Source organism: Apostichopus japonicus, chromosome 13 (assembly GCF_037975245.1).
Source record: "Apostichopus japonicus isolate 1M-3 chromosome 13, ASM3797524v1, whole genome shotgun sequence".
Taxonomy (NCBI): Eukaryota; Metazoa; Echinodermata; class Holothuroidea; order Aspidochirotida; family Stichopodidae; genus Apostichopus; species Apostichopus japonicus.
The window spans coordinates 4,995,846-5,014,663 of record NC_092573.1 but is presented as its reverse complement, the minus strand read 5'-3'; the positions used below and the strand labels follow the sequence as shown (position 1 = coordinate 5,014,663).

At 36.9% G+C, this 18,818-nt stretch overlaps 1 protein-coding gene and 1 non-coding gene across 2 annotated transcripts; one reads left to right on the top strand and one right to left on the bottom strand.

Moving 5' to 3' along the window:
- Nucleotides 1-1,803: 1,803 nt before the first annotated feature.
- Nucleotides 1,804-9,489, top strand: LOC139978942 (sodium-dependent phosphate transport protein 2B-like). The gene is made up of 6 exons (XM_071989526.1): nucleotides 1,804-1,961; nucleotides 4,248-4,341; nucleotides 5,328-5,603; nucleotides 5,798-6,099; nucleotides 6,567-6,660; nucleotides 7,785-9,489. The coding sequence occupies exons 1-6, from the start codon at nucleotides 1,959-1,961 to the stop codon at nucleotides 8,687-8,689; spliced, it is 1,674 nt and encodes a 557-aa protein (XP_071845627.1). The 5' UTR covers nucleotides 1,804-1,958; the 3' UTR covers nucleotides 8,690-9,489.
- Nucleotides 9,490-11,982: 2,493 nt separating this feature from the next.
- LOC139979270 (U2 spliceosomal RNA) lies at nucleotides 11,983-12,166 on the bottom strand. The gene has a single exon (XR_011797134.1). It is a non-coding gene; the product is annotated as a U2 spliceosomal RNA (small nuclear RNA).
- Between the last annotated feature and the right edge of the window lie 6,652 nt (nucleotides 12,167-18,818).

Here is an 18,818-nt window from a genome sequence, read left to right as displayed (position 1 = left end):
TTGAACAGACGTTTACTTGTGGACCAATACTTACATGTGTACATCATACAATGTCCATATTAAGGGGAAAACATTTAACAAATATTTCCTCCTCGCTTAAGTCAACAGTTATTATTATTTTTAAGGGTATATCCTATGGAAGGAAGGAATACACTACCTATATACATATATACTTACTTTTCTTCACAAAGAAGAACAATGCATGTGGATCGCGAGAGTTTGAGATGGTTTAAATGTAATACGACTTTTATCAATTTAAATGTGAACATGAAATATCATCATTATTTCTTCTATTTTTATATTAATAGTAATATAATATAACAAGAAAGGTTGCTTCAAGTGACGTCTTACTTGATAGCGATAACTTAATAAAATGTTTAAAATTTCTCAAATGTATTCATTTTGATGGAATTGGAAAAAACGGTTCAAACTGTAACTCCTTCATAAAATCGATATTACGTTTCTTTAACAAGATAAATGACTAATAGTTGCTTGCAGATGATAACATGTGCATGTGAGTCCGTGATAGGTTGGTACTCTAGAATAGCTGCTTGTATACTCAATGTTAACGTGCACGAGTTTGTCCCCGTGCTCCTTCTCAGTGTGCTTTGAATACAATTGCAAGATGAAACACTCTTGCTTGTTCTTAGAGCCTAGTACTCCTTTACCAGTTCTCATATCAAGGGGAATTCTAATACACGGCTTTGCACGGAAATAAATGGAATCGAATGGCTATAAGTGCGGTAGTGGTATTTTAAGGCTTTAACGAAGTTCTGACAATTAAACGAATTTAGGAGTATAGAGCATAAGAGAACAAACGTATTGGTACACGTGACAGCTAAGAAGACTTTATTCCGTTGTTAATTTATAACTTGATTTGAATTTTATTCATTTTATTTTGATACTAACAGTTATTTGTACAACTAAATTTGATATAGGTTAAACAAACAAGAATTGTTTATAACAAATCAACCAAGATCGAAAACCCAATTGTTATGTGTTTAATTGTGTAGCGACCTCTATTTTATGAGTTACATACCAGTAATGTACGAACAGAATTTCTGTAAATTTAAAACTAATAAGGAGACAACTAAAGACAAGTAATGTTTAATTCATTATTCCGTTCACATTTTTGACAGGATGTTGAGAGGGGTAGAAAAGACAAGAAGCAAGAGGAAGAAGATGCTTGGAAAGCTGCTCTTCCGGCATTAAACGATGGACCAGCATGGCACGGTAATCATTCAATATTCATGAGACAAAATATTAACTCATTTAAATATCATCAGTCATGACCCAAACTCTCATCAGTTTAAAATCTTACCAAGTCCTCAAAAGTATAAGCATGTAGATTCTCAGTTTTCGAAACATTAAACTAGAAATGACACGATTCCTCGTTTTAAATGTTTACCATATATAAGTGCCAAATTGTCTGTCACCGGAACGTCCCTTTAAAGATTCAGTGAGGTCGGAATGAACACATATTTGATGGCCATAGTATGATTGTACAGGGAGCCACGAGTACGGTACCATTTCACGCACGTGAATCGCATGTGATATCGACAATGGCAAACGTGAGCTAATATTGTATTATTCTGTAGCTATAGATCAAGGAAAGAACAAAAACTTGTCACACTTTGGTTGAACTTCACCATAGAAGGACGGCGGAGCGTGAAACAATTAACTGCGAAGGTAACTTAAAATAAAAAGTAATCACGCCATTTACGGGTGGTTGGTAGGCGGGGCTTAAATAATTTTATTGTCAAATTGGTTTTAATAGGCACTTCAGTAAATAGGCTGTTTTGCATTTATGCTGACTTGATATATTTTTTAATTCATTCTGGAGTTAACTTCTCCAACTAGCGGGTGCCATCTTTTCTTCATTGCCACATTTGGAGCTGTAAAATCTGTTCAACAATTCTCTTACATTTGTTAGTTTGTCTGTCTGTCTACAATTTAATATGGTAAGTAAAATACTTCAATAAACTGTGATTTTTTTCTCTCTCAATATTTTGATCGTGAAGATAGAAAGCTTCATTATAATACCTTCAATGGGCAATCTAAGGTTGTGGAAACAACAAGGTAACTCCATCCCCCCACCCCCACCCCCAATTCCACCCTACAGTATTCATCTAGGTACAACTTACAGGCATTTCTACAACACCATGATGATATTTGTGAAACGATTTGGACTAATTGTTGCATAATTTGCGTCCTTTATATATTTATACAATGATCACGAAAATATACAAGTTAGAAAATCGAGGCGCCGTCTTATCGAAAGAGATCTGTAATAATAAGATCAAACGGGTATTAATATTAATATTTGTACTATTGTTTCTAGTATTTATTTCTTCAATGGCGTCCAAGCTGTCGACTTGAACGGACGTTCACTTGTGGACCAATACTCGCATGTGTACATCATACAATGTCCATATTAAGGGGAAAACATTTAACAAATATTTCCTCCTCGCTTAAGTCAACAGTTATTATTATTTTTAAGGGTATATCCTATGGAAGGAAGGAATACACTACCTATATACATATATACTTACTTTTCTTCACAAAGAAGAACAATGCATGTAGATCGCGAGAGTTTGAGATGGTTTAAATGTAATACGACTTTTATCAATTTAAATGTGAACATGAAATATCATCATTATTTCTTCTATTTTTATATTAATAGTAATATAATATAACAAGAAAGGTTGCTTCAAGTGATGTCTTACTTGATAGCGTTTTAATAACTTAATAAAAAATGTCAAATTTATTCATTTTGATGGAATTTGAAAAAACGGTTCAAACTGTAACTCCTTCATAAAATCGATACTACGTTTCTTTAACAAGATAAATGACTAATAGTTGCTTGCAGATGATAACATGTGCATGTGAGTCCGTGGTAGGTTGGTACTCTAGAATAGCTGCTTGTATACTCAATGTTAACGTGCACGAGTTTGTCCCCGTGCTCCTTCTCAGTGTGCTTTGAATACAATTGCAAGATGACACACTCTTGCTTGTTCTTAGAGCCTAGTACTCCTATACCAGTTCTCATACCAAGGGGAATTCGAATACACGGCTTTGTACGGAAATAAATGGACTCAAATGGCGATAAGTGCGGTAGTGGTATTTTAAGGCTATAACGAAGTTCTGACATTTAAGCCAATTTAGGAGTGTAGAGCATACGAGAACATACATGAGCTAAAATTGTATTATACTGTAGCATTTAGATCAAGGAAATAAAAGCTTGTCACACTTTGGTTGAACTTCCCAATAGAAGGACGGCGGGGCTTGAAACAATCAACTGCGAATACTTAAAATGATGATAACATGTGCATGTGAGTCCGTGGTAGGTTGGTACTCTAGAATAGCTGCTTGTACTCAATGTTAGCTTGTACGAGTTTGTCCCCGTGCTCCTTCTCAGTGTGCTTTGAATACAATTGCAAGATGAAACACTCTTGCTTGTTCTTAGAGCCTAGTACTCTTATACCAGTTCTCATATCAAGGGGAATTCTAATACACGGCTTTGCACGGAAATAAATGGAATCGAATGGCGAAAAGTGCGGTAGCGGTATTTTAAGGCTTTAACGAATATAGGAGTATATAACAAAGCAAATTGGTACACTTGACAGCTAAGAAGACTTTATTCCGTTGTTGATTTATAACTTTATTTGAAATTTCTTCATTTTATTTTAATATAAGAGTTATTTGTACAACTACTTTTGACATAGGTCAACAAACAAAAATGGTTTATAACAAATCACCCAAGATCGAAGACCCAACTGTTATGTGTTTAATTGTGTAGCGACCTCTATTTTATGAGTTGTATGTAAAGTATAGTTAGTCCGCTTACACTGGGTTAATCTGGTTCTAACTGGATCTTATTTTCTGTATACTAGCTATATTGAATACTATACTTTGAAATGTATTTGTCTTATGTTTCTGGATGTGTTACACACAAACAATTGAACAATTCTCATCCCAAGTTCCCTTACACCACGACTACACCAACAACTATGTTTACTTTTATCTTCTTTCTATAATATGTTGATCCCAAGTTCCCTTGTATTCGAAAATAAACATCAACAACTGTGTTTACTTGATCTACTTTCCATAATATGATGAGCTTTATTCGTCGTTAAACTATCAAGCTTTTTCATAATTGTACGAACAGAATTTCTGTAAATTTAAAACTAATAAGGAGACAACTAAAGACAAGTAATGTTTAATTATTCCGTTCACAATTTTGACAGGATGTTGAGAGGGGTAGAAATGACAAGAAGCAAGAGGAAGAAGATGCTTGGAAAGCTGCTCTTCCGGCATTAAACGATGGACCAGCATGGCACGGTAATCATTCAATATTAATGAGACAAAATATTAACTCATTTAAATATCATCAGTCATGACCCAAACTCTCATCAGTTTAAAATCTTACCAAATTCTCAAAAGTATAAGCATGTAGATTCTCAGTTTTCGAAACACTAAACTAGAAATGACACGATTCCGCGTTTTAAATGTTTACCATATATAAGTGTTATATTGTCTGTCACCGGAACGTCCCTTCAACGACTCAGTGCGGTCGGAATGAACACATATTTGATGGCCATAGTAATTGATGAAAAACCATCAAGTAGTCTACTGACATTTTCCACGTTATTAAAATTGTATATGTTGAGTAGGTTTGTAACATTGTATCGAGCCATCATGTCTATGTACAAATCAATGTGTATTCCGTAGTTTTACTGTAAGATGCCTATAGGATCCCAACGTTTCGGATGTGCTAGAGGAATAAAAATGTTTGCATTATGTTGTGTACCTACAGTTATTCAACCGATCCTTTGAGAGTTTGCAAGTAATATAATATAATATAATATATTTTCATAATCGTAGCATTTAATATCCGTTTTTCTCTATCCTTTCCTTGGATAACTTATCTCCTGCAATCTTTCGTGACAGTCAAAACTTCACCTTACAGATCGCTGGAAATGACTAAATTTTGAATGTTTGATTTTAGAATCAATTGTATGTCAATCAATTTACAGAAATTTAAGTCGGGGAGTGTGTAGCAACAAAAGTAATACTTTACTTACTCGACACCATGCATAGTCATGATGAGCTCAACTGAAACTGAAACGTTTGTGCGTTGTGATCACCAGTACATAGGGTATACCACACCTATACTTAACCTTCGGTAAATGTACATCATTCCCATCTCCTCTTCCGTCATATTAAGCATTACGTTCCAAAAATACCGGTTTATTCACTGCTAATTATATTTTGCAATGTTATATTTTAGATCTCTTTCTTAATTGTTTTGTTTTCCTTTTTTTCAGAACTTTCTTGGACAGAGCGAACATTGAGGTTGATATGGGTGATAGTACGTATAATCCTTTTCTTGGGCTTCCTCTATCTATTCGTCTGTGCACTCAGCTTCCTGAGTTCCGCCTTCCGTCTGGTCGGTGGAATTGCGGCGGGAAAGGTACTTAACAACCACGAACTGTTAAATAATCCCATAGCCGCGTTAATGGTAGGCGTTCTGGTCACAGTTCTTGTCCAAAGTTCTAGTACTTCAACATCTATTGTGGTGGCACTCGTCGGCAGTGGTTTACGTAAGTTACATAATAATGAATGTAATATAAAGATCTATACATAACATCATCGAATTTCAAATGTTTACATCGATATTCAATTATTCAGACTGAATGTACAGCGGACAAAACCATTCAAACTTACCGTTAAGAATTGCAATTGTCATGTATTCGACCAAGAAATGCAAATATTCACTCTTTTGTATTTGTTACAGTCGATGTTGGACCCGCTATTCCGGTCATAATGGGAGCTAATATCGGAACCTCCGTAACAAACACTATCGTGGCTATTGGTCAGTTCCAAAATAAAAACCAATTCCGTCGGGCGTTTGGAGGAGCCACCGTCCACGATATGTTCAATTGGCTGTCTGTGTTGGTCCTGCTACCTCTCGAGCTTGCAACCCATTATCTACAAATAGTTAGCGGGAAAATTGTGAAGCCAATTTCTTCTGCCGAAGACTTTGAAATTGAACTTCTGAAAGCGATTACGGATCCATTCACAAAGTGGGTTATACAGGTAATATTTCTTAAAAACAAAACGAAATTAATCCAATACATTTTGTTGCTATGGTTAAAATTTAAAGGATACGGTACGTGCTAAAAGAGGCTACCTAAATATGACTTGATCAATTTGTAATATGCATCAGAGACAAACGTTAATCAATATAAACTTAAGTGTGTTATAACACCGTAACACTTGTTAGACCTGTCAGCAGTTGCTACAGTGGTAACTGAATGACTAATAGACGAATTGTTTACTCATAAGCTGTTTCTACTAATGACTAGTTTGGAGTCTAAACATGTTTGAATACGCGTACAAAGCATGGTCTCACATTAAAAACAAATAAGAAGGTATAGTGATTTGTTATTCCAACATGATGCAAAACAATTTATGATCGAATTTCTTAGTAGCGCTAATACCGCAACGTCTTTTGTAAAAAATAATGAATTAGAAGTATATTTGTGTCCATTTTTCTTTCATAGATTGACAAGAAAGTGATCACCAAAGTTGCTCAAAATGCAGAGAGTAATGATACATTGAGGATCCTTAAAGTCTGTGACGATGGCGATGACGAGTGTAAGCTCTATATTTCCTTTGTTTTAAGTGATTACAAGTCAAGTGTGATCTATATGAAGTTATGCCTGTTACTTTAATCTTTAAATTGTTCACTCTGTGTTAAGTTCTGCCTCTTCTAAGTCTTCGCTCAAATTGTAAAGGTGCATATCGCGATGCTTTGTCATATATGTTGTTGGCAATGTAATCATGTGTTTTTCGTAAATATAGCTGTGGAATGCCTGAAACAGACTTAACTAGAAAGATCCTTTACTTATTATCTATGTGAGACACTGGACGGATATAATTATGTTCACTAACGATAGACATTTTAATAACAAACTATTTCAAAAGGTCATTTTGGTACGAGTATATAATGACCTAAAATGTGTGAACTTTTTTGGTTTCATAAACTTTGACCTCTGACAATTAACCCTACGACGTTATAAGCCACGAATGCACTAACATTTAATTAACAAATATTTGAACCGCCTTAACATATTGAAGAGGGAGTGATGCAGTAACTGTCAAGTTGTTTCTTCACTTCGTTCCTTCAGCCATTCTCAGTCACAATAGCTCAACATTTGTTTAAGAAACCAAATAATAACTTGAAAGGAAGATGGTAGTATATAAAAGAGACAAGGGAGATGGGTTGTGTTAGTAATGAGTAGAAGTTGTAAATAGCATGTTGTGCTGTAAACAGATTTAAAAATAGTATGTATAGGTAACTGAGTCATTTCTTGGAGCACAAACATGTTGAACTACTTGGCTTGAGATCGTCTGAAGAGACGAGGTCAAAAAGTAACTTGACACGATCGTATATTAAACATTCGATAAGAACTTGCATGGATTAAAATTGTGTATGAGACACAAACATTTCTTTCCTTAATAAACCTGTTCATAACTCGGAAATAAGAATAAGCAATCATGATATGACTACATCGATATTTCATTAAATTACTGTTTGGGGTGGTGTTGGAAAGTGGAGTGGTAGAGATCCATATACATGGCGGTTTGATCAGAAGGATGAAAAGTTAAAACACATCAAGACAATTTGATCAAGTGACACAAGAAGTTTTAAATATTGATGAGGTGTAAGGTTACATATTGGTGGGTGTCACTGATGTATTTTTTGTTTCTATTGACAGGTGACTTGAATCACTGGTTCGCCCACACCAATCTCTCTGACACTCTGGTCGGGATCATCCTCTTGATTGCGTCAGTCCTTCTTTTACTCATTTGTCTAATCTTCATCGTCAAGATACTTCATTCCCTCCTCAAAGGAAGTATTGCGAAAGTTGTTCACAAAGTTGTCAACTACGACTTTCCCGGCCGCTTTGCCTATTTCACTGGTTACATCGCCATAATAACGGGTGCTCTGTGTACCTTTGTGGTACAGAGTAGCTCCATATTTACATCTGCTTTAACACCCCTCGTCGGTATTGGAATCATATCTCTAGATCGTATGTACCCGCTAACCCTAGGATCAAACATCGGGACAACCGCTACTGGCCTCATTGCAGCATTAGCAGTCTCAGGTCCAAGCTTCAAAGATTCGCTACAGATCGCCATCTGCCATTTGCTATTCAACATTAGCGGAATCCTCATATGGTACCCCATACCCTGTCTTCGTTTCCCCATTCCACTGGCTCGAATCCTGGGGAACACAACCGCCAAGTACCGCTGGTTTGCAGTATTTTACTTGTTGATGACATTTGGTTGCTTACCGGCAGCAGTATTTGGACTGTCAATAGCAAATGACAAAGGATATGTCCTAATGGGTGTCGGTATCCCTATATTCATCTTCTTTGCTATTATTATCACCATTAACATAATACAAAGGAAATGTACCTGTTTGAAGAACACCTGCCTCGCCAACTGGGATTGTTTGCCAAAGCCTCTGCACTCTCTACGGCCATATCATAATGTGCTCACTTACACGTGCAAACCGTGCGAGAAGTATTGCAAGTGTTGCAGAGAAAAGGAAGAGGCAGACAACGAAATGGAAGAGTTTCAGGTCAACAAAGGAGCAGAAAATCTCGGTTATGAGTAACATCTATGAAAAGTGAACATTCTTAACAAATTAATCATAATAATATAAGAATTTGTAAAGCGCTTTTATCCAGTTAAAAAACCTGCTCAGAAACGCTGCAGGAGCAAAGTACCCAAAATGGACACAACAGATTGATAATAGGTTAGGCTTACATAGATTTTTTGTTGTAAGACATGAATTCTAACTTCCCTTAGTTCTCAATATGTAAATCGCTCCCCAAAATTGCTGCCACGTGGGGTATCGTGCGGATATTCACATACCTCGAGACTCACAGTATAGTAAGTGAAATGTGTTCCTTTCACATCTTCGTATAGGTTTTATATATGAGAAACTTTGTTATGTTTTCTTTATCTAACTGAAAGATCTGACGAATTGGTCCTCTTTAAGTCAACTTTATGCGTACATACATATTTTCTAATTACATTCTTATTGTATGATATGTAGTTTTCTAGTCGTATGTAGTTGTACGAAGTTTAACTTATGGTGGATTACACTGTACAGTTTATTCACAATAATATTGCTTTAGAATTCTAATCATAACATTAAGGCCTATAAGGCGTAATATAATTAAGGCCTAATTGAGACGTACTATATTAAGGCTTAATATAATTAAGTTGCTTGCACATTCGCCAATGTTCGTACCAAATGATGTAGAAATAGGAACGTGATAAAGGTGATAATCTTCACCCTGTAAAATAATTGCATTCCGAACAAACATTGTCTTGCAGAGGTTTTCTTAAATGTTACATCCTTGCTCTCTTCACCACTCCAACTCCAGCACTGAATGCGATGTGTCTGTTCTAATGTATGGTTGGCCTGGATGGACAGACGAGTTAAAGACTTACTTGCGTTAGTATAATGAAAACAATTGTCGAGTTGACAAGCTATGACGAAAATTGAAAAATATCGTACTTTTTTACGGGTTGTAAAGTTACGTACAATACAGCAACCCTTGGTAATCTGGTATTGTTCGTCAACTTGTCATGATTGCGTAAACTGTCAACTCGACCGAATTATTACGACAAATTTGTTGTGTTGATGTTTATACGCATAAGGTAAAGTCTTCAACTTGCTTGACCCTTCAGAAACACCGTACACATCCTATCTCTTCATCCAGTGTCTAATATTGTTTGAATTTTTCTTAGTCTATTGCAGTTGATATATTAAATGTTTATGAATTATTTGATTATTTGGCAGATATACAAGTTGTACATGTATTAAACTGAAATATAAACAATGAGGTAATCATGAGTTCAAGTAGTGTCTTTCACGTTATAATTTTTCAGAACATTTCATAGGACTGTAGTAACTTCTGTACAGAGAAACCGATAACGAACCGGCAGACTCCCCACTTACCTCAAATAGTTCACTTATGTATCAATAGCTGTTTTCAAATCATTTACCAAATATTGTGAAACATATGATGATCAAGATGTCATATGCAGCAGTGGCGGAGAAACAGGGGGGTTGGGGGGGTTTAACCCCCCCACTTTTTGAAGAGGGGGGGGTTGGCCCACACAATCACCCCCCCTAGTTTTTGCCAGTAATGTTCTGTTATACTAGCCTATGTTATGTGCTCCAAATGGCATAATAAATCAAATTATTAAATTTGAAATTGTTAAAGTCATTTCAACCTTTTACCTGGTATATACATCAACAATTAACGAAATGAAAGGGGGGGGTGTAGGCGGTTTTACACTATCTAACGCAACGTCAGGCCGAATATAAAATATTCAAAGGCTACTACTGATGAAGCTCCTCCTATAAAGTTTGAGAGCAGAAACCGGTCTAGTTGGTCATAAGAACCTACGCTAGTCTCTCCTACTATTAACAGTACACTCAATTCACCTAATAGGTGCAATTATGTTTCACCATGAGGAGCATGCTATAAGTTCATGTTCCTCGGGCCCTCCCTTAAAAATACTTCAGGTTCTTGGCGACTACGTTGCGTTAGATAGTGTAAAACCGCCTACACACCCCTTTCATTGCACCCACGTGGGAAAAACTGCATTGAAATGAATTTTACTGTATCCTATATGTTGCACTGGTAGAGCGCATGCCATTCAGAAAAAGTTGATTGGATACGGCCAATAGGCTATATAATCCATGGTGACCGTTTATTTACAAGTTGAGAATACAACATGACAAAACGAAAAATCTTGCTTTTCATTATAGTAACATATCAGTGACAGAACATGAGATTTCAATTTTCAAAATATGAAATGGTTAAATGCAGCTTTTCCAGGCCTGGGCAGTGCCATTTACTGCAATCTGGGAGGCAATATTTGCCAAAAAATTCTTGTTTACTTCGCTCCAACTTATGGTGGCGCTCAAGGGCGGCGGAACCGGGGGGCACAGGGGGCACGTGCCCCCCCCCCACTTTTCCTCAGGTTAAAAATGTGCCCTTTTCTACATAAAAATTGAGATGTCTCAAGTTAGCAAGAGGCCAGGGAACCAGAATGAACACTCGGGAAGGGCCGTTTCCGGCCATCTGAGGGGTTTGTAAAACCAAAAATTTTCTTGTACGCTCCGCGCCAACCGATGGTGGCGCTCCGCTCAGATAGTCGTGCATACAACTTTGCAAATCCTGGCTACGCCCCTGACTTTTAATGAATTTCTGTGGGTCAAACTCAAAGCTAAGTGCCCTTTGATGTCGGTGCCCCCTCCCCAGATTAAAAGTGCTTCCGCCGCTCTTGGTGGCGCTCCACTTAGATAGTGAGCCAGCAGTTATGCCTTTTTATTTCATCAATGGCCTGCAACCCCCCCACTTCTGACAAGAAATCTCCGCCACTGATATGCAGGGTTATCTAACGACCTAACTTTCCACAGCACGGAAAAAACCCAGCTCCCCTCCATAGCCCCCCCCCCCCCCACCCCTCCCCCCTTTTCTTCATTTACATCAACCGATTGAAAGCGACGGATGCGTCAATTCAAGAGACTATGAAACTTTTATGGTTATAAACATTGGCTGATAGTGTGTCATATCTAACATACTATATCAACATTCCTACTTTTAAAGTTTCGTAAGCAATATTCTGAGTGTATGATATAAAGTATTTACCTAAAAGAAAAAGGAAATAAAAAGGCTTGAATCTAATAAATATCAAATCTGCCGGGTGAAGGGTGTTTTGTTTTGGATTATATTTGGAGCTGGGAGATTGCTTTATATTATCTAGTTTATAGGCCTATGTACTTATTAGTCGTCATACTGAAGCTAATAAAGCCTATTGTGTCATCCCGGATTTGGGTTTCCATCCCAAATCCGCATAGTTGTTCACATTTGAAAGCTGAATACAGTGTTCGATATTCAATATCGAATGACATACAAAACCAAACTACCGAACGACTGATACGCTCTCAACCCCAGTCCCCTTGCATCGGGACTGTGACTGTGATCATCGTCAGGTGTGCATCACCATTCCCATCGAAAGGGAACAGATACTACACATGATCTTAGCCAAAAGGCCGAGAAGCGAATGGCATAACCGGTAATGACGTAGTGTGGGCTTGATCTATAGATACATACATTAAGTTTATAAATCCATTTAGTGCGTGTTTGTGAACTTTTTTTTGTTTCTTTCTGTCTTGAGAAAATGTGAGAAATTTGGCTAATTTTTTTTTCCTTTGAAAAACTGTCTAGACACAGCGATTTTTTTTCCTGAAATAACTGGCTGAAACTACCATGCTTTATAATGCATGTTCAGTGATCCCTTTCGCAGTACTGCAACAGCGAACTACTACAATCGTCTAAATTTACAAAGCAGTTTTCAAAGCAGTGGCACGTGTTACAGAAGTGCCACCTCCCTACTTGATATAACACTGAATCATTGTCCTTGAGACTAAATCTTTGGTAGTTAGCATAAGATCGGCTTTTTTGCGCTAACAATGGGTTATTCAATTGGTTGCGTTTAATGTTAGTGATAACTTTTTCATTATATTCAATATTTGATGGAAAAAAAACTCCAGGAAGTTAATTTTGTACTCAATTTTTCCACTGGTCGAAGTCAATTATTTTTTTTTTTTTTGGGGGGGGGGGTGACTTTACTATCATGGAAGTAATATATAGTAGTGTGTTTGAGACTACGACTGAGTAAGGTTTTGTCAGTTTTAATTCACGTCGGGTTTAGTTGGGGAAACTGAACATGTAGCGTTTTCCCGCCTGGCAATCGGCATTTGCGCGGCGAGTTATGACTAATACTGCCTTGTCTTAACAAAATATCTAGCCAAGCACGAGAAAGCTATTTAACATGTGACCTAAACGGGCAACAGTCTTTAACGTCGTGTCGTAACATATCAGCCGTCCAATGTGCAGGGGGTGGGGGTGGGAGGGGAGAGGTCAGTTGTCAGACCATGCTGACATCATCAGCAGTTCATCTTTTACTCCGAGTTCACAGCAAAAACAAAAAGAGAAAAAAAAACCTCTCTTTGTAAATACAATCCCAACATTTCTTCGGAAGTGTATATACTGCTGTAAATTTCAAAATGGGAACAGTCTTTGTATCTCAGATATGTGGTCGCTTCTGGGCTATTCTCTTCATTTGGTGGTTATGCTGTTTTGTGGTGCTGTTACTGTTTTTGTGGATTTGTCATTTATTATTATTATTATCAATCGTTGATTATGTTGCTGTCTCTAGAAACATGTGTGTTGTTTAGCTCCAGATGTTTCTAACTTATGGAATCATTATAACACAAATCGACAGAGCGGACGTCGTCTTTCTCGTAGACTATTATATGTGGTTGACAATTTGATGGCGCAATGTAAAGTACCGTACGTTATTTGTACCCTCTTTGCACTGGAATCGTATTTCCAAGGTCAAAAGTTCGGATGACGTACTAAGCAATAAAGTAAATTTGATTTTACTTAAAACGTTAACCATCTTGCTCATTATAGCCACTAACTGGAAAGTTCGTTTTGTCGAAATACAAATTCAAACAATAATTGACCACTTCTGTTGACAAACGGTTGAAATACAAACCTAGGATGATACGTCATATGTCGAGTTTTGCAAAATGAACAAAATGAATAAAATGACAAGGTTACACTAATAATGAAACTTGTCTGACCTTCTGAACATTAATTCTTCTTCGTTTTCCCCATTTTCTTTATTTTCTTTCCTTCTTCTTCTTTTTCTTTTCTATGCTTCTATTTCTTTTTATTTCCTCAAGGTTCTATCAGGTGTTACTGGAAGGTCCAACGTGACTGAAAAACCTTCTTTTATCACATCTTCTTCTATACGTATCACGTATAAAAACAACAGGGTAATTCAGCAGAACTGTTTTAAAGCTACTGTGATAACATTATGGCCAACAAATTGATTGATTGATTTGATTAATTATGATTTGTATATCCAATCCTCGGTTAATATTCCTAGAACGCAACATTAATAGTCCTAACATAACTTTAACCTAACATGACAATATTGACCATTTTAAGTAAGAAATCAATTCACATGTAAGCGTATATAAGAGATATTTAGACAGCTACACAACAGACGGTTCTTTTCTTTTCGACTGAAATGTGGCTCGGTGGTTGTTAACATTTGAAAGAACAGGTGAAGTGTAGTTAAATCGTCAACATATGTTTTTTTTCTTATTGCTTTTTGGTAAAAGATTTTCCGAGAAGTATAAATGTCAACGCAAGCAAAATGATCAGGATTCTCAACATGTGTTAACCGGTTTACATACCGATAGTCTAATAATATATACACTGGATACTATGTACATATGCTTTGGTGTGTTGATCGTCAGTGTAATATATTTTTATTCGTCTTCTTGGTTATGGTGAGTTAGGAAAGCCAATGATCTTTAATAGTGTAAATATGATTGTTGGGATAATGGTCACAGACTTTCCAGAAATATTTGATCAGCGCACTATACTAAACCGTTGTCCACAATGGATGAGGATTTGACCCTTCCTTGATGGTTCACTATAACCAACAACAAAAAACAAACAAACAAACACTTAGCTACGATTTTATTTGGTTGCGTGTACCGATTCCACGAAATATATCTGATTCATTATACCGGAACTGATTTGTATATCCTTTGTGAACTTTTGTTACCCCAAACTGAAACTGGATGCGTGATAATATGCCTACCCCTAAATGATGACAAAACTGAAATTATACACTTCTCATCCAAAGTAAGTGTCAGAGATTCTGCTTCTCCTTGTGACATACGGATTGCTCCTTCCTGTACTGTTCGCAATCTTGGTGTAACATTCGATAATTTTGGTAGCATAGTATTTGGAAAATTGCCAAAATTCGAAATATCCTCGATCAAAATTCTACCATTTAAATTAATGCATGCCTTCGTCACCTCTCGATTGGATTATTGCAACCGTTTGCTTTTCGGCCTCCCTTTGCATCAACTTCAAAAACTTCAACTTCTTCAAAACTCCGCCGCTGATCGCCTTGTAACTAAAATAAAACAAGGAGATCACATTACCCCTGTCTTGCAAGAATTACACTGGCTTCCAATTCAGCAGCGGATTGATATAAAATTATGAGTCTTACATTCAAAATCTTCTATGACATGGCACAGGCTTATCTGGCAGAATTATTATTATTATTATTATTATTATTTAAACAGGGGTGTGTCTATCTTTTCAACCTAAACTCTTCTCTTCGGTAATGATATACGTTCTTGTAAACGGTATTGTATGTTTATTGATTACACCGCGCACATAATAATAAACGTAAACAAAAAGGAAGGCTACTTCGGTTAACTTTTGGTTTTCCGGAAGGAAAACTATGGTGTCACACTTACCGATCGCGACCATTCAAAATTGGGACCGATGATCGCAAAGTCAGTAATTACTTTTACTATGCACAGAGGCATATAAAGAAACGTTTTACTCAAAGCCGAAGCCAAAGTGAATTAAATCAGGTCACACATCCGCAGTATATATGCATGCTAAGTTCTTCAATACTGCCCTCATTTAATTTCGTGAAACATTTCATACATGAAATTTTGATTTTACATGGTCTGAGTAGAACGTTGGTTGGCATCTTTCTGCAGGCTGGTAGGCCTACAAGCAGAAAACATTCAATCCATACTACAGACCCTACAGCAATACCTCAATTAAAACTAAACAATTGTGCCAAAAAAATTCGGCCTTCGGTCGTCACGATTACAACGAACTGATATCTACGTAAAAGAATTGGCAATTTACTTATAGGTTTCATTATATTTACTTCAAAGTTTTGTACCATCACGCTAGCTATTGTACAAGTTTGTGCCATGCCCGTTTACGTTTCGATGTATTGCACTCATTAGCTTATTGTTATACATACCCGAAGCCATTGATACATTCTTTTAAATTTATTCAACTGGAAAATTCCAAGGTTTTGTCCTAAAAATAGAGAAAGAGTGGCAAAAATAGTCTATATATATATAACTATATATATATATAACTATATATATATATAACTATATATATATATATATATATATATATATATATATATATATATATATATATATATATATAACTATATATTTATATAAAGTGCACATTAGGTGCCCATTGCATATTGAAAATTGCTACCTTAGAGGGACAGTAACGTTAGGGGAACATTTTCGTGTTCCCCTAATGTTTAAGGGTATGTTCATTCTGTTATGAGGGCTTCGGTGTACAGGTAATTAGTACCCATTGATCGTGGATGCTGCCCTCTACACCCCTTTATTTTGATTGGACGATTATACATCTGAATGGATATTTATAGCTTGGCAAATTTTGTAGTAGTATATGTGACCTGTGCAAAATTTAGCTATTAGGGACCCATCAAGATATATCTCGTTTATTTTATCGTCCTGTCGGTATATGTTTTACTATCGATGCTCTTTTAATGCTGGTAAAACTGACCAATGGAACTGTGACCTTGAAAGTCACAATTTCGATCCCTATCCCTTTCGGTGATACATATACTGATATCCATGTTCATATTGACGCAGTTTCTTTTGGTATACAAACCTTGTGACGTCATCACCGCGCAATGTCGCTAAGTGTAATGTAGAGCTCATATGGACGTGTGTACAGGTAAACGTGTTGTCCGTATGGCCGCAAGTTTTCACACTGTATGCAAGCAAGAACGGTAAACCTAACTTTTGTTCGCGAATCGGCGCGGTATCCATGTTGCACTATCAAAATGAGAGCCGTCGAGATTGACTTTGGAAGCCTAGGTAATACCGTAATACTTTCTTGCAATTGCTAGATATTAATTCGTTTACCAAATGCTTTATTGACTAGCCTAGGATCAGTAATAGTATAAAGTAGACCTCAGTTCCCTGTGCAGCTGGCTGATTACCAATCACAATTTGTGCAAAATGTGATCATATGTATTGTGTTTCTGGTAACATTGAAAAAGGCTTAGGGAACATAGGCTGTGATGGGGGTGGGAAAGGATGTATGATTGATGAATTGCTGACCAATGTCATTGAATATGCTAGACATGGATCTTCCATCTAGCCAAATGGGTTAAAGCCATATCCGTCAAGATAGTCACAAGTCTGCCCCCCACCTCCACTCACACAACCCCAACATTTTACTCCCTATGCACACTAGTGGTTCAACAATAGAGCCAAGAGTTTACTGAATAAAATCCGTGGCAAAAAAACCTTCACACCCATAAATACAGCCGCCCACACCCCCACCCCCCCCCCCACCAACAAAAGAATGCCTCTTATAATGCAACTTGTACCCTAATTTAATGTCATGTGGTGACCACAGTATGCCTGAAGTATACTGGCTTTGTAAAAGACCAAGCTAATTAGGTTTTCCTCGGTGGAAAAACCTGAGCAAGCTATGTTTGAGGTTAAAGCTACACAGATAAGAGAGGTAGAAGTGTGCCATGAACACTACAAACAGACTGCTAAGACTAGAACTTCGTAAAAGACTAACTTTTGCTAATTATACATTGACAGCATTTTCTGATCAAGAATAGTGTTCGACCGATAATAGGTTAGATAATCGGCATTAGGCCGATTATCAGACAATCAGTAACCGGCATCGGCAAAATCCATTGCGCTACCGATTATTTGGAACCGATTATTAAGTTCCACATCAAGGATTGTATTTTACGCGCTTTTGATTCTCCACAACTACAACGGGAGAAGTTCGATTCAGCGCTATTCATAGCCGGGGAAGTTGCGCTAATCTACCGTGAAGCGGTATCGCAAGTCCCTCACGCGAGTTTGTACTAATGCTGTTCGATATACTATCCAGTTTTAGCAGTTAACATCATACAGTATACTCGCGATAAGCTTAGAGGGACGACGTTATTATTTTTTTTTTTCACTTCGCTTCTTGCATCTAACGAAACCTCCTGTTATCAGGTTTAATATTAACGATTGATATGAAAGATTAATTGTTTCGAGTAAATGTAAAACCAAATCAATATACTTTTAAACCACTTTGGCCATTTCACCGTAGGTGAAAACTGGAAAGTGAGAGTGACGTTACGCTTTGTTCATTGTGAGTTCTACGCACATTAGGCTAGTCTGGCTAGAGAACTGTTGAGCTTAATAACTGTTTAGTTTGAAAATACGCCCAATTTTCTACAAATGCCATAAAATTATGCAATTATGCAAAATTATGCAAAGGCGCCAAATACTCCTAAACTTCCCTAGAAATGTTTGGCGACAGTCCTCGGTAGTTCTACTGCATTACCATTTGTGATTACTAATCACTGATTAGGCAAATATTCTTACGCATATTTTTGCGAAAAACCCGAAGCAACTTTTTTCCCCTGACCTAATGTACTATACCTGCTTAAATATCACCTTTGCAGTAATTAAACTTACCGACTAAAGCATGTCTGATTTCCAGCGAAAACGTCAATGGGACTTTAGTGTGTGGTTTTCCCACGTGTAGTAATGTCAATGGAGAAGCGCCATTGACTTACTGTGTATGATCGTTTAAACAACGTTCCATCGGAAGGTTTCCCTTGCATATGGCAAAACTTGAAGCAAACGTTCGGGATTGTGTTATCTTTTTCAATGAAATATTAAAATAAAACTGCTTATCCACTAAAGGTAATAGGCATCGGCCCGATTGTCACAGAAACTAATCGGTACTCGGTAAAGCTGATTATCATTTAATAGGTCGAACTCTAATCAAGAAATCTTT

What these genes read in the sequence shown, in the direction of transcription:
- LOC139978942 (XM_071989526.1), top strand. An exon ending in ACTCGTCGGCAGTGGTTTAC is followed by an intron (nt 5,604 to 5,797) that starts GTAAGTTACATA and finishes TATTTGTTACAG; the next exon opens with TCGATGTTGGACCCGCTATT. An exon ending in TGACGATGGCGATGACGAGT is followed by an intron (nt 6,661 to 7,784) that starts GTAAGCTCTATA and finishes TTCTATTGACAG; the next exon opens with GTGACTTGAATCACTGGTTC.